This window comes from Mycteria americana, chromosome 12 (assembly GCF_035582795.1).
Source record: "Mycteria americana isolate JAX WOST 10 ecotype Jacksonville Zoo and Gardens chromosome 12, USCA_MyAme_1.0, whole genome shotgun sequence".
Classification (NCBI taxonomy): domain Eukaryota; kingdom Metazoa; phylum Chordata; class Aves; order Ciconiiformes; family Ciconiidae; genus Mycteria; species Mycteria americana.
Genome location: NC_134376.1, coordinates 17,907,552 through 17,922,921, shown reverse-complemented (window position 1 = coordinate 17,922,921; position 15,370 = coordinate 17,907,552). Strand labels below are relative to the sequence as shown.

The window sequence follows — 15,370 nt, the reverse complement described above, 5'->3', positions numbered from 1 at the left end:
AAGGCATTTATGCTGGTACTTGTTTTGGTGAATCATGACAGGGCACAACTCCTCGCTCTCAAAATGGCCCAATTTATGTGAATAATGAGACAGCTCTTGGTGGTGGCACAGCGAAGTGTGCTCTAGGAGCAGTGTTGGAAAAGCAGTTCAGCAGAAGCATTTGGTATACATGTCATCCGTTTTTATGAAGGCTTCTCCATATTTATGGTGCCTCTTTCCCATTATTGCTGAATGAATGGAGATAGTCAAGGGAGAAGTTACATCAGTCTGAAAAGAAGTGATCCATGCTGTGCAAAATGCACACATAGGTGTGGGGGAGAACTGGCTGGCCCAGGGAGTAATGAAAATAGGGTGCATGTGTGCATGCAAGAAGGGATCCTAATCACTGGAGCTTCGGAAAGAGAGGGGAGGGAAGGTCATGGAGTAAAGGAAGATTTGAAGCCTCAAGCTCATCAGAGCCAGAGTTGACTCCAGAACTGGCGGAGCTCATAATGAAGGGGATAGGGTTGCACAGAGCTGGACTGGTATCCTTTCTGGCAGCTTTCACGTAGCTTATGTTAAATTCCTTGAATTGCCATGCATCCTAATATATAGCCCAAAACAAGTACAGTACAGCAGTGGAGAGGAGTATTTGAGGTGGTAAGTTTTGGGTTGTTTGGATTTGTTTGGGGTTTTTTTAATAGAAAACCAGTCAAAATACCTAAATAACTTTTAAACCTGCTTTCTCGGTCACTGATTCACAGATTAATTCTGTTCAAAGCGAGGTCAGCTATGGCATCAGACCACATTGCGCAAGACTTTATCCAATCCAGTCTTGAAAGCCTCCAAGGACAGAGACTGCACAGTCTCTTTGGGCAAGCTGTTCACTGTTTGACCGTTCTAATGGAAAACGTGTAATGTGTAGGCACAGAAAAAAGTGGAGTAACATGTGCAGAAAGCTTTTCTGTTGCATCAAAACTTGCTCAAGAAACATGCCACTGGGAAAATTACTTATTTACTGTATGAGGATAAGAGAGGAGAGCTGTAGAGAGAAGCAAAGAGAGTTCATACAAAGCATGAATATGGCACCCTAATTGGAAGTCGTCCCCCTGAGCAAATTTGCTCTTTCTGTTTCATCCCTTCCTTTTGAATTCCCAAAGGGAAGGTATTAATGTCTAGGTGAGACCTTCATGCACAGTCTGCTTATTCAAGAGGAACAGTAACTGATCAACCTGAAGTCTCAAGATGCCACCTCTCAGCTTCAGGTTATGAAGTGTCCTGTTCACTTCCAACTCCAATTTATCTGTTCTGCGAAAAGTGGTTATTGCAGTCTTTGAGCTGGATGTCCTGAAGTCAGAACTTGCTAAGTAATCATGGAAGCTTTAGGAAGAACTGTATGTGAGCAACGTTAAACCAATCTAATTTTAAAATATTTGCTGTGGATTGTGTTGCATCCTGTTACTTTAAGTGCGTTTTTTGAATACACTTCACTGTCTGGCTTCACGTAGCCTAACCGTGGTATCATTAAGAGCTGCTATGTTAGAATAGCATCAGTGTAGGTATCTTAGGCCTTAAATTGCATCTTTTCCTGTCTCTGCCTTCTGCTACGCACATGACCCCATGGAAAGGCTCAGCTGGGCACCCTGTTCCTTGCTCCTCTTTCCCACAGATCCTTGATAGCAGTTTACCTTCCTAAAGACTTTTCCCCAAAACAAGTCATCCTAAGAGCCCATGCTAGATTTTTTTTGCTCTGATAGCTTTCCTTTATGATACATTCCATTTACATTAGAAAACATTTTAGCTTTTTTCCTAATTTTCATGATAGCATGAATGAAGTTCAGTTAATTAACATGTATTTCCTTGAAAAGATAAACCTTTCAAGAAACTTCTGAGGTATTTTTGTGACTTCTGTTGATGAAAGCGCACTTCTAACAGATCTAATTGTTTATTTTGATAAATGTGATCACTGGAGTTGGTGTGTCAGAGTTTCTTGGGGGAGGATGCTATGTGCTGTGGTGCCTGTGTACTGTGAAGTGACCAAGACGAATGCTGTTTGGTCTCCTTCTGCTGAGCCTACTAAGTGGGACTTGGTGTTTCACTTGGATAAGTGCTATTCTGTCAGCTTGAATGACTAATACTCTTATGCCCCATTTATTGAAGTACTTTTACTGTATCTATTATAATACTCTCAGTGAACACTTCTCCCGCAAGAAGCAGCAAAACGCAAGGTTAGCAGGGTTTAACACGGGGTAAGAATAACCTAGAAAGACTAAGTCATGTTGTAAAGTAGCATAAGACTTGCTGGTTTTCAATAGAATTTGATTCCAGATAGATATGTCAATGACAGGTAATGGCTAGCTGGGACAGAAGAAGAGTTTCAGGATAAAAAACATTCTCTGAAGGAGCACAATCCATCAAATTAATAATTTGAAATAATGACGCTACAGCAGAAATGAATCCGCATCCCCTTCCACCAACACCGGTGATGCCAGTATTATGATAACAGTTGGTGAATTTCTGGTGAGTATCAGTTAAGTGTATAAAATACTCTCAAGTATGCTTTATATGTGTTTCAATAGAAATGGTTACTGTAAAATGACTATTAATGATGAGAGACGATGACTGTTTCAGCACATGAAAGCAACGGAAGAGATGGGAATAATGAGAACAAGGAGGAGACAGATGGTCTTATAATAGGGGCTGATGATTTTCAATTCGTTCAATGTGTGCTCATCCACTGGCAGGATGACCTCTAAAAAAGTTTAAATGGCCAGTGGTGATGGCTTTCAGATGCTCCTCAGGCCAAAACAGTAAAGGTGTATAAATGTCTGTAAAAGCTAAGTATTTATTAGTACGAACCTTCATGAGGGATCCCAGGAATGTGCTGGAACAAGTTCACGTTTTCTTTTCTGGTGCAGAACTCTGTATTTGGAGCAGTGGCTTGTTTGTTCAGGACCACATTCTCCAAAGCACTGTACTTGATTTAATATTTGGGGGGTGGGGGAGATTGTCGCTCCTGTATTCATCAGAAAGCTGTATCACAGTGATAGCACTTCATAATTACTGAGGTGCTTCATCAGTCAAAGACGAATAACCTCTACATGCAAAATTTATCTCTGTGCCAGAAGGCCAGGGTCCTGCTTTATTGCTGGCTATAAGCAGCTGTAAGCCAGTTTCACTGTGGTTCTGCACTATTTGCTGAGTGCAACATCGTGTGATACGGAATTTTTTAATTTTCAGTTTTGGTAACTTTTGTAGGAAAATGAGAGTCCCGGTCAAATGACTATAGACAAGAGATGGGAAACCAAAGGACACCTCTGGTAATACTGCCAGCTGTGACTTTTGGTTTTGTTTTTTTACTGAAGTGAGACAATGTGCTAAGAATACGCATTTAAAAGTTCAAGGTTAAAATGAATATTAGTTTATGCGGCGTGATCTGTGTTGTTTTATAGGTCAGCAGTTTGTCCTCTGATCCTTAACCATAAACTCTCAAAGGGCTCATCGTCTATCACAAGGCAATATTCAGTGCATTCAGGCTGCTGCTTTGCAGAGGGAGCAGCCCCTCTACCTCATCTCCCAGCCTGTCCTTTCTAGAGTGCGTATATCCGTCTAGTGCAACCCTCCAAACATGCAAACTGTCTCACCATATTTCTGTAATCCTGGTGGGATCAAAGCTATGCACCTACTAATTCCTCCTGTTTTGTTTCCTATGATGTGTGTACTTGTGCACAGGCACTTGAGATGGGCTCCCGCTTGTGGTGCCTTCACAAGGAACGTAGCAGAGCCTCCCTTGCACTGTTCACAGTCCCCCCGCTTCTCATTGCACTGTCACCATCATCGTTCCCTGACAGACCTAGTTTGAAGCCCTCCTCGCAGGTTAGCAAGCCTGTCGGTAAAGATTCTTCTGCCCCGCTTTTTCAGATGGGTCTTGTGTCTCTCTCATAGTCTTCATTCCTCAACAGAATAAAAAAGTTAAAAAACCCCATAGCATTGCAGTCACTTTTAGACAAGCATAACTATAGCCATGTTCCAATTCAAATCATAAAACTGGACATGAATTTAGGGTGAGGTATGTAATAGTAGTTCAGCATGATACAGAGCATCATCTTCAATTCTTAAAGAACAGCTCCGGGTAGGTTGGCACCCTATGCTATCATGCACTTTATCTGTGCAACCTCAATGTTGCGTTCACTTACCTTTCTGTTGTACCTAGCAGGCTTCCTCTTATTAAGAGTACTGTCACATTCTCTGTTCAGGCACCACACAATTTCTCCTGGTCCTTATATCTCACCCCTGCTGAATGAGCAGCAACACTATTATGAAAAACAAATCCCGTTGTGTGCGGGTAGCAAGAGCTAATCTCAGCTGCTTTGTTCTATAACAAAGCAAGAAGCAGCTGCTGAGATTAATAGGCAAGGTGAAGATGAGGCGGTTCAATCCATCATCAAATTGGTTCACTTTAAGTGTACTACAGAGCAGTAGGATTACCACTATTCTCTAGCAAATCACTAGCAAAAAAAAAAAAAACCAAACAGAAGGAAACATTGTTTTTCATTACTAAGATGACAAGGTTATACATAGAGATGTCTAGAGAGATTTTGGGGATTGGGAGGATGTCTGAGAACAGAAGAAATGGCTTAGGCAAAAATTGAAATGTTAACATCCAAACAAAAAAAAGTCAGCAAGCTCCAGTTGTTGTCCTGTTGTTCTTTCATACTTATCCCCTTCCTATTTTCCCCATTTCTTTTCTTTCTACTTAGTGGTAGCTGTGTTGTCTGCCAGCTGGCTCCAGGGCACACATTCTTCGTATTCAAAATCCCGGTAGTGTTTTCTCCACAACTTTCCCAACAAAAAAAGAGAGAGAGAGATACATTAAATTATCAAATATATCAAATATTGCATCATTTTTTCATTTTTGCTCTTTCTGTTTTTGAGCCTTTTTAGACTTGCTGCTTTGCAGTCTGCAAGGGCATAGAGTTGTATTCAATGTCATGATTTCAGCAACTTGATTTTATTGTTTAAAACAATACTCAGCAGCATTAGGTATATCATAAAGGACTGGCAGTCAAGAAATCATGTGGCTTATGCAAATCCTGGATCACTTGCCCTAAGACAAACACTGAGTCAAACAAAAAAAAACCCCAACCAATCCCCCCACCCCAGACCCTGCACGTAGTTGTGTGTAGTTTGCATGTAGTTGTAATTGCATGCTGTTTGATAATTCTTCTCTTCAAGAAATTATAATGCATATTAAATAAAAAGCCAATAAATGAAAAAGCATTTCTCAGGCTCTACTTTTGTATAGCTTTCTGTAAAAAGATTTTCAAAGCTGACTCCCATTCACCCTGCTGTAGGAACTCACAGTTGACGTTTTACTTGTCTGTGGAGCAATAGGTTAGATTATATTAAAACATTCTGCCAAACAGCCATGTGTTTTGTTTTATTGCTGTTTTCCAAAGGCTTTCATAGTCAGATATGAGATGGAAAGCCATCTGCTTTGCCAATTAAAGTGGATTGAGACATGGAATATCTGTGTTGTGCTCATTCAAACTCCATTCTACAAAAAATACACATTTGTCTTTAGTGCATTGTGTGCTGTAGAAGACGGGTAACATCCTTGCTGAATTGGGCAAAGTTGATTGTAAACATAAGTGAAACTTACTTGTTTTAAAAGCTTTTGGTTTTGTCCAAGTATGTCAACAAAGGGATTCTTTATTTCCTGTTGCTATTGATTGTACATAGACCATTTTCACAGAATCACAGAATCACACAGATTGGATAAGACCTTTAAGATCATCGAGTCCAACCGTAAACCTAACACTACCAAGGCCACCACTACACCATGTCCCTAAGCACCTCATCCAAACGTCTTTTAAATACCTCCAGGGATGGCGACTCGACCACGTCCCTGGGCAGCCTGTTCCAATGCTTGATAACCCTTTTGGTGAAGAAAAATTTCCTAATATCCAGTCTAAACCTTCCCTGGTGCAACTTGAGGCCATTTCCTCTCGTCCTATGGCTTCTTACCTGGGAGAAGAGACCGACCCCCACCTCTCTACACCCTCCTTTCAGGTAGCTGTGGAGAGCGATGAGGTCTCCCCTCAGCCTCCTTTTCTCCAGGCTAAACAGCCCCAGGTCCCTCAGCTGCTCCTCATCAGCCTTGTGCTCCAGACCCTTCACCAGCTTCGTTGCCCTTCTTTGGACACGCAAGTGTCTCCGTCTCTTTGTTTCTCTGTCACAAGGTGCCTGCTAGGGAAAGCTGGTGACTAAGGTGAACTGAACTCTTATACACTAAAAGACATGGACAAATTACTAGCAATGAAAAATAGTTCTGACTTGATGATGTAAGGAAACTTTTCACTGTTTGGATAGTCAGGTATCAGAACAGGTTGCCCAGACAGGTTGATCGGTCTCTCTCCTTGGAGGTTTTTAAGACCCAACTAGCTCGAGCCCTGAGTGCTGTGGTCTTATCCCATTGCTGATCCTGCTTGGAGCAGGAGGTTGGGCTGGGGACTTCTGAAGGTCCCTTGGAGCCGGGGTTGTTTTGCGGGTCTAAGCGTTAGCAACAAAGTCCTGCCTTGCTGCCCATTTCACTAGGCTGGCTGCTCTGAGTTTGCAAAGTGATTGATTTGATTACTTGTTAAAGGACAGATTTACACCTAGGAAAGGCTGCATAATATATGAGACAGAGGAGGAAAAGTTCCATCTCAGCAGAGATCTGTCTGCCGCTAAAGCAGGATTTTCAATCTCAGTAATCTCTGGTGTCCTGAAAGGCCTGCCCCCTCTGACGGGGCAGGCTGGCTCTGATTTTTGTGTTAATTGGCACTTTAATTGCATTAATTTGACACTGTGGTTCCACAGCCTATGCTGCCACTCAGTTTGGGTAAAATTCGCTTGTAGAGTAAGATATGTGCAGTGTTTGCCTGCAGCATTTCAGTCTTGTTTGTTTACTGGAGAGACTGAACAGGGTGCTTAAACGTTGGCTCCTGCTCATGCAGCGTCCCGAGGCACCCAGGCCGTTCCCCGCGGATGCTTTGCAAGGTCAAGGCCACATCTCTTGTTTCAGGGAGCTGTCACTCTGCCACTCTGCGCAGAAAACCTGACTGTTGTCCCGTGCGGAGTGCTAGTCTGTGAAAGTCTGTTGTACGACATTATGCGTTGAAAGAGCACCCATGGCGTTATGATTGTCACGCCCTTAGCTTTTCTCCCTTGTCACGTTTCAGAAGCCCTGGGTCACACAGAAGTGGCCAGCCTCAAACAGAAAAACATCTCTGATTAGCATGGTCTTGTTTTCACTGAGCTGGTATAAATCACGTCTGTTAAGATAATGTGAACTGTGAGGAGTGGTGTCTGCAGTGAAGGTGGAAGCCGGTCAGGCCAAAAATGCAGCCTGAGGATTGCAGTCATTAAAAGCAGCAGGGAGAAAGAGAAGCTGAAGCTGCCACTGACTCAGCTGTTTAAAAGTTGTCAGTGTTTTTAAACCCAAAATCTTAAACCAGTGAAGCTGTTGTAATTCTTTCACTAATTTAACAGATCTAAGATTTCTCTGTGGATCCTTTTAAGTGAGTATGTGACTTCAAAAAATGATGTGATAAATTTTGTTTACTTTCTAGACATATGATCTGCCATTGCTTCTGCCCGCTCCTTTGAAGATCTGACTTGTTAAGGACTGTAAACAGCACTTAACTGATGCTATCCTGGTTCCAACTGGTTTGAGGCTGCCCTTTTGAAACAGTTTTTGTTGCTGCAGTTTTTTGTAAGCTTTTGCAGGGCGTAGTCTGGCAGCACAGCTAAACTGATGCGGTGATGGGCTGCTGCTGAAAGGGAGGATGTTGTACAGTCTCAGGCAGCCTCCCTTGGGCTGACAGCAGCATTTGACCGACCACGCATCGAACTACTCAGAAATCTAAACCAGTAGAAAATCAATGTTTTTCCTGCCAGTTGACTCTGGGCTGGCTTGGTATGAGGTCAGCTGAGCTGCTGGCAACAGCACAAGTAAGAGGCTGGAGGAAAGAGGGAGAAGTGGCTCATCTGTATGGTTAAACTATTTTCTTAGACTTCATTTCTCTTGTATTTATGTCCATAAACCAGCACTGAAGCTGAAACAAACAGTACCCTGTCTTCTTACCCCTGCTGTTTTTCCCACAACTGCAACACCCCATCCTCCATGTGCCACTTCAGCATGTGCCACTCAGCATTGTGTAGCCACATGCTGAACTGCAGTGAGAATTTGCCTGGCTTAATTTTGTTTTGATGGATTAGTTTTCACCAGGTTTCTTTTGTGTCGCTGCACAAATGCTTGCACCAGAGCCAGCAGGGTGAGAAAAGGGAAGGAGCGAGTGGCCCAGGGTGCAGGGGACGGTGACTGCTTATTTGGCTGGATTTGGATTGCCAGCTTCAGCTGTCTTAACTTGTGCCTGGAATTAGAGTATTAGGCAATGGTTATATCTGTACCCAGTATTTCACTGGTCCGTGAACATTTTTAAAATGTTTTCTGGGTGTATGAATTTGTCCCCATGACATTTGGGAAATGTCCTTTCTTTTTTTCCTCCCTGTAGATTTTCTTTGCCATATGCACTGTGTAGGCTGCAACAGCCCATGGGGTTGAGATTCAGGTGGCTGGTTGATCCCTCACTTACTCCATTTGTCCCAAGGACATAGCAATGGGGAGGCCGTATTGTAAATGTTTGCTGGGGCAGGGGCAAGACTTGTTAAATCATTGACTATCTTTAAATCTTATGACTGACTGGGAGAAACCAGATAGGGAGGAAGAGGTAGGGAAAGAAGATAGCAACTGTCAGGCTCAGTCAGAAAATGTTGGGACCCACGGGTGCAGAGGGAGGTCTTGAAACCGGCATGTGCTACAGAAACTGAAGGAAACACTGGTAGCTAGAAACCTCTGAAAATTTTGCCTCACGTCCATATTCATTTTGACTTTCATCAGTCTTTAAAAAGGCTTTGTTAACACTGAGGAGGATGGAAAATGGTGATCGTTGCAGTGGTCACCCTGCTCAACGGGACTGAGCTGTGCAGGTTTGCAGGCAGTGCGCAGATGTGTTGCTGCTGCGCGGAGGTCACTTGTATCGTGGTCAACAGCACGGATTGAGAGGAGGCAGGTAACCTTTACTGGCCCACTTACCATAACCGCACCGTCCACAGCATCCTTGCATCTTCCCTTTCCTTTAATCTTCAGTCACACTCTTCTGTCCTCACTATCATTTGTTCCTTATAGAAGGAATTAATGAAGAGCAGCAGTTTCCTAAATAGGGTATTTAAAATTTTCTGAACCTACATGAAACAAGTTATAAAAATACGCTTGTGTCTTTTCCTTCTTCATTCTTGCAGATGGAATTAGCTTCTCCCTGCAGAATGTATATCCATCACTTTGGGGATTTCAGTAGTTTATATTGTTGCAAGTTGCTGCTGGAGCATCCCATTCAAAATGATTTTGCATCATGACCTTTCTGCTTTATAGCCCTGGAAGTTGTCGTGCTTGCTGGGTTATTTCTGTTATTTCTGTTATTTTCTGTATGTTTTGCGGTGTCGTTTCTACAATCCCAAGCAATCATTAGCAGATTAGCATCTGTGGGGCCACTGTCTCTGTTAGTACTGGAGAGTTCGTACAGCAGACACTTTGCATAGTTGTCCAAAGCAGATTTTTGGATCAGAATGGATTCCCTCTGTGGCCTTGAGCGAGGCACTGAACTGAGTTTCTCACTAGGTACAGGGGATTTACATCACTTCCCCTTACCACCTGTAAACATCTTCTCTGCAAGCTTTTTCAGTGTGAATTTCAGCTCCCAAGACACGGATGTTTATGCCAAGTTGTGATGCATCATGCAAGCCAGTCCCCAGGCCTCTGTTCCCAGCAACTTCCTTGTGTGCTGCGTGGGACTTGGTGGTTTGCTGCTGCCTAGAGGTTGGTGGGAGGAGATTTTCCTTGCTCAGCTAGCACACTATTGCCGTACGTATGGATACGCATTTCCATCTGGAGGTGTAAAAAGATTGCCCACCATTCAACCATGTTCAGATGCTCTTCTTACTTCCTTCTCTCCCAAGGATATTCCAGCTAAGCCCACGTTTCCTTTCTGCAAATGCACTGTAAATGTGCAGATTTGACCGTATCAGAGCAAGTGGTGTCTTTTTATTTTTTTTTAATTGTATGCATATTTTGCATCGAAAATCAAAGGCTCAGAAAAATCTTAGTTCAATCCACAGTTAATTAGCGTTCCCATCTACTTGTCTTGCTTGACTGGAATTGTAGAAGAGACTAAAACTAGCAAAATTTGTGGCTAAATCCTTCTATCAGTTGTTTGCACCTGTTTAGTATTGTAGCTTCTATCTGAATCTGATTGTCTGCATTCATATCCCACCTACTCTACTGATAGTTTAGTTTGCTAGTCACCATTAATATTACTTAAACTAGATGTCATTAAAAATATATTTTTCTGTCTGATGCTGCTGTTGAAATAGCAAACTTTAGTTCCTAAAATTCAGTGTCTTGGTATCTTTGCTAGATTTTAGTCCTAACTGGATGGAGAACTTTATGAACTCAGTGAAACACCTCCTACAATTGCTTTGTGTTGTTCAGCAATCAAATAGTCCCTTTAGTCTACCAAGTCTGTGATGCTCTGCAAGCGCATGCATCCTAGAAGATTAAAATTACTCTCATCAGTTACTGTCTACAGAGCCAGCCATGTTTTCTTACTAATCCATTATGCTGGAATGAGAATGTCTGTCTTAACCGCCACTGCCCCACTACCATCAGCCTGCTTCTTCCCTTCTGGGCTGTCACTTTTCTTACTCGGTTGACTGTGCAAGACTTAGGTTTTATAAGTCCTTGTGGGCCTTTTTGCAACATTTTCTATTATCATTGGCCTTCATTTCAATGGGTTGAGACTTGTGACTTGCTTCTCTTCCTCAGCACAGCAACCACTGTTCTACCGACCTTTTTCCATTTGCTCTGAACTACGTTTGTCATAACTTTATCATACTGTCATTACAATAGTGTTTCTCGGCATATTTTTATCTAACAACCTGCTACATTCAAAAAAGAAAATCAACAAACCACCTTGTGCAGTCTTACTGTCATGGTTCTCCTTTGCACCCAAATACTATAGTATAGTATATGGCTATACTTCTCCAGCTTATTGATAGGGCTTTTTGCTCCCACTTTGTTTGCATGCGTGGAAATGGGTGAATTTATTTTGGTTTGGTTTGTGTATTATGAAGCTGCAGTAATTTCACAAACCACTTCTGTTTAATGGAGTATTGGTTGAAAACAACTACCAAAGGCTGCTTTCCGAAGAAAGCCCCTTTCATTCTGTAACGGCAGTAGTTTTCTGTGGGATGAAGACAAGTGAACTCATTTTCAATGTGGTAAGTGAGGTTTCAGCCGGTGGGAATGTATGGTTGATTTTCAGTGCACTGTTTCACCTGGGTACATGCTTTTTATCCTGACCCTCATGGGCAAAGTAAGTAGGAGCTCCCATGTTTCAATTAAGACCTTTTTTTCATAAAATATTCTCAGTGCTGAAATTTTCTATTCTCGTTCTGCCTGTGAGTGCCCTTAACTGTTCTTGTAGGACCATCCAATTAGCTACTTGACTGGGCAATGTGGCAGCTTTTGTAATTCAGTTGTTTTCACCTCTTACAGGAAGCAGCAAACATGCTACGTCTTATGCAGAACAGGCTGAAGGAAGAGGAACAGCACCTGCTTAAGAGTGGAAGTAAGTGTGATTTCTTCACTGCTTGTATTAGCAGAAAAATTGTGAAGTACTGGCTACTTTATGTGTAAGTATCCACTTACAAGCATGAAGCGGAGGGAACATGGGATAGATGACAGAGTCAACAGGCTATATTAGAAAAAGTGGAATGATAATAACTTTAAAAGGACAGCAGTGAAATAGTGAACCTAACCTCTGTGAAATGCTCCTCTGCCTTGTAAATTTTACCTGCAGTACTGAGGGATGGAAACAGTCACCCACTAAACACGTTGTGCGATTGCAGTGAGCAGATTTTAGGCTTCATTTTACTACTATCAAAGCCTATACGGGCTAGCTGTGGACACAGCACTTGTCCCAGCACAACGGGATTGCTGATGAAAGGTTGGTTTGCGAACAAACTCAGTTAGAGGATTCTACCCAGCAAAATGCTTGTGTGTAGGTGAGTAGTCTCCTTGGTTTGTGGGACTGCTTGGCTGCCTCATATTACACATGTGCTGGTGTGCCTTGCAAAACTGGAATATCATTTCTGTCCTCAGTAGTTAGCCTGCCACATTGCATGGCATGGAGTTCGGTTATGTGTTCGGATTAATTCTTTGTGATGTGTCTATAAGATCATAACTTTCACAGATGAAAAACTCTCAGCTTGAAATGCTCTTTAATGTCACTAATCTTCAAAGTGGGGTCCACGTTTGCCTGCTTGCATTTGCTTGATTTTTGTGTACCTGCAAAAAGTGAATGCAATTAAAATTTGGTTTTTTTCTTTTTTTCTAAACTTACTCTTAAATAATTAGAATTCTAGTTGAGGATCAGAAGGGAATAATAACCTCTTGAGATTTTGCAGAAAGCTAACAAACCAGATTTTGCGCCTTTTCAGCCAAGCATCAGCAAGAACTTCCTCCTTAATTACCCCTGTGAATTTAATATTGCAATATGTGCATTTTTATACAGTAGTGGGAAAAAATAGAAGGAGAGTTAATTCTCAGGATCAGAAGGAGAGTTCATGAAAGCTGACATTGAGTAAGGACATAAAAGTTGCGCTTCACAGTTTGTTTGCTGGCAGAGATTTTCAGAGCAAGCTCATGAAAAAGGAAATTCACTCATTTCTGCCCATCTTTGATCTCACTTCTTATGTCAATGCAGTAAAAAGTGAAGAAGTTTTAGCTGCAACATAGGATTTGTAATATAAATTACAAGAATGTGGAATTGTTTCAAGGATTTACTTGAGTGAAAAAGTCCAGGTCCTGCTATCTGACAGTTTCCAGGGTAAATAAGTTCAAGAGGAGAAGAACATCTATCAGTAATTATCATTATGAAGTAAACGTGAACATTTGCTGACCTGCTTTCTCCTCATCTGTGGATTTTCACTTGGAAAACTATTAGCCATTTTACACAACTGAAATAATATGAATCTTGCCTTTTCGTGAGTGATTTAACTGCCACCTAAGAACACGTGATTTTAATGACCTAAAAATATTGCCATAATACATCTTGATTCAAGTACTTAATTGTCATAATTAGTAATTATTTTAGTGATAAGAGCACCAGGATCCTGTTTTTCAGTGCTGGCTCATTTATTGACTGTCCCATAACCTTGGAAAATCAAGTCATCTTTGTCAGCTCCAGTCTGCCTTTAGCTGCACACGGTGTGGAAGTCTGCAGAGTTGCAGAGGCGTAACTGAGACAATACGTTTGGCTCTCGGAGGCTGTTTCCCCAGTCACAAGCGTGGAGCACGGCTTCATTACTGGGTGCTGTAAGGTTAATTTATTGAATGTTGTAAAGCTCTCTGAGACCACGGTTTGCTAACATATAATGATCAGGTACCGGGCTGTGCTTTCCTCTTAGACCAGACCCCACTCTCCTCCTTTCATTATTAGTTAAATGATGCCCTTTATACAATTAAACCAAGAGATTTGCTTTGGTTGGAGAATGCAGAGGTTGGTGTCTTAAATGGCATAGTGCCCTATTAGGGATGTATTTACAGAACGGTTACGTTAATCCCAGGATCCTAGTCACAAGAAAAATACATTTTTTGCACAAGAGGAAACAAAGAAACAGCAGCAGAACCGGTGCAGCATCACTGAACAGCTTTGCCTGCCCAACCCCCCCCAAAGGTTAATAGTGGAATTCACACTAGAAATAGGAAGCAGGGTAAGGGATGGAGATTTTGCCGTAGAGGATTCCCGAGAGCCCTACAACCTTGGTCTGGCGGTTAGTGATTTTATCGAGTACTGTGAGCATTGTGTGTATTGTGGGGAAATGGTGGAAAGTGCTACAAGCATGAGCACTTAGACCTTCTTTCACCTATGTTTGGAGATTCTGCATGCTACATCCGTCCTCCTAAAATACAATGTGCCCTGTGAGAGACGCAAGGCAGATTAAAGAAGGGCTTTTCTTCACCATCAGAAACATCTTTCTAAAGTAGGTTTTGGGAGGAAAAAATACTTCCTTATTCCACTTGCATTTTTGAGTAATGCCCCCCACACAAAGCAAAGTGCTTTTATCCTAAGTTTTCTTCCATCTTCAGTTTGTCAAAAAAATTAGGACTTTGTTGTCTGGGCCTTCAGCCCAGCAAATATATTGTGCCTGCTCACAGGACTGTTAACGTAGACCCTGTTCTGACTTGGTCTTGCTCATGCAACGGGTTCTGGAGACGAAGGGATTAGTTTCTTCCCCTTGCAGCTCCGCTCAGTGGAGGGTGGGCAGGCTGGCGCGCTGTCTCCAAGTATCCTAAGACTCTCTGGCTGAATCTGGGAAGTGGTGGAGTGAGCTTCGTTTGAACAGATTCATTGCTTCCCTAGGCAGAGGGGTAGCACGGGGTCAGTGCCTCCTGCAAGGAAAAGGGAAGGTTCTCTAACTCTCATTACGCTTTGCCCCTGAGAGCTGCAAAACACTTAATGAGGCTCTTCTAACGGCATAGGCTGGAATCTGGTGATAAATTTGTTACCATTAACTGATAAAAGTCAGCATGCATTCTGCTCCTGTAAGCACTCTTACCTTTGCGTACCTTTGTAATTGATGCAGTTCTCTTATGGTCCGGATCCTTTGACCTTATCTCCTGCTAATTTGGTAAGAAGGGTTGCAAATTAACAGTTCATTGCTCTGCAGCAGAAGTTGAAGGCATTCTGGACAGCTCTCAGTTGAGTTTCAGGCTGAACTAACACCAGAGAAACCTGAATCATATTTCTTGTAAAGAGCAGCTGTGGAATGTAGATTGAATTGTGCAGGTCTGTGTTAAGAATATAGAAAGCCCGTGGATATGTCAAGGTACTCGCATAAAATTTGCAAAAATGTTTAGTGTAATTCAGAAACAACCTGCTTCTTTTTTTTCTTTTGCTAGCATACATTGCAAATCATCTTTTATTTCTGACAGAGCATCCCCATAAAACCACTGCACTAAAAAAAACAGAAAAGCTAACACTAAGTTATCTGAAAACCCATTCTTAAATTATTTAAAGATGTTGAACTCTAGATAGATCGGCCTTTGAGTATTTTTTACATAATTAAAATATATACAATGAAGTATTTGCAGCAGTACAGAAACATTTTTTGTGATGAGCGGTAAGTAAATTGCTGTTACTTTTGTAATCTTTATTTCACATAAGATGCTCTTAGAGAAACCAATATACTGTGTGTTTTTCAGAGGGCGTGCTGCCCTTGTGGCACA

General features: G+C 42.0%; 1 protein-coding gene across 5 annotated transcripts in view; it reads left to right on the top strand.

Moving 5' to 3' along the window:
• CLUAP1 (clusterin associated protein 1) overlaps nucleotides 1–15,370 on the top strand; it is a 75,628-nt gene that overhangs the window by 36,352 nt on the left and 23,906 nt on the right. For all 5 annotated transcript variants that reach the window (XM_075515265.1, XM_075515262.1, XM_075515263.1 and 2 more), the window contains exon 9: nucleotides 11,636–11,708. In XM_075515265.1, coding sequence (XP_075371380.1) covers nucleotides 11,636–11,708 — 73 coding nt within the window. The remainder of the gene's footprint in view (nucleotides 1–11,635; nucleotides 11,709–15,370) is intronic.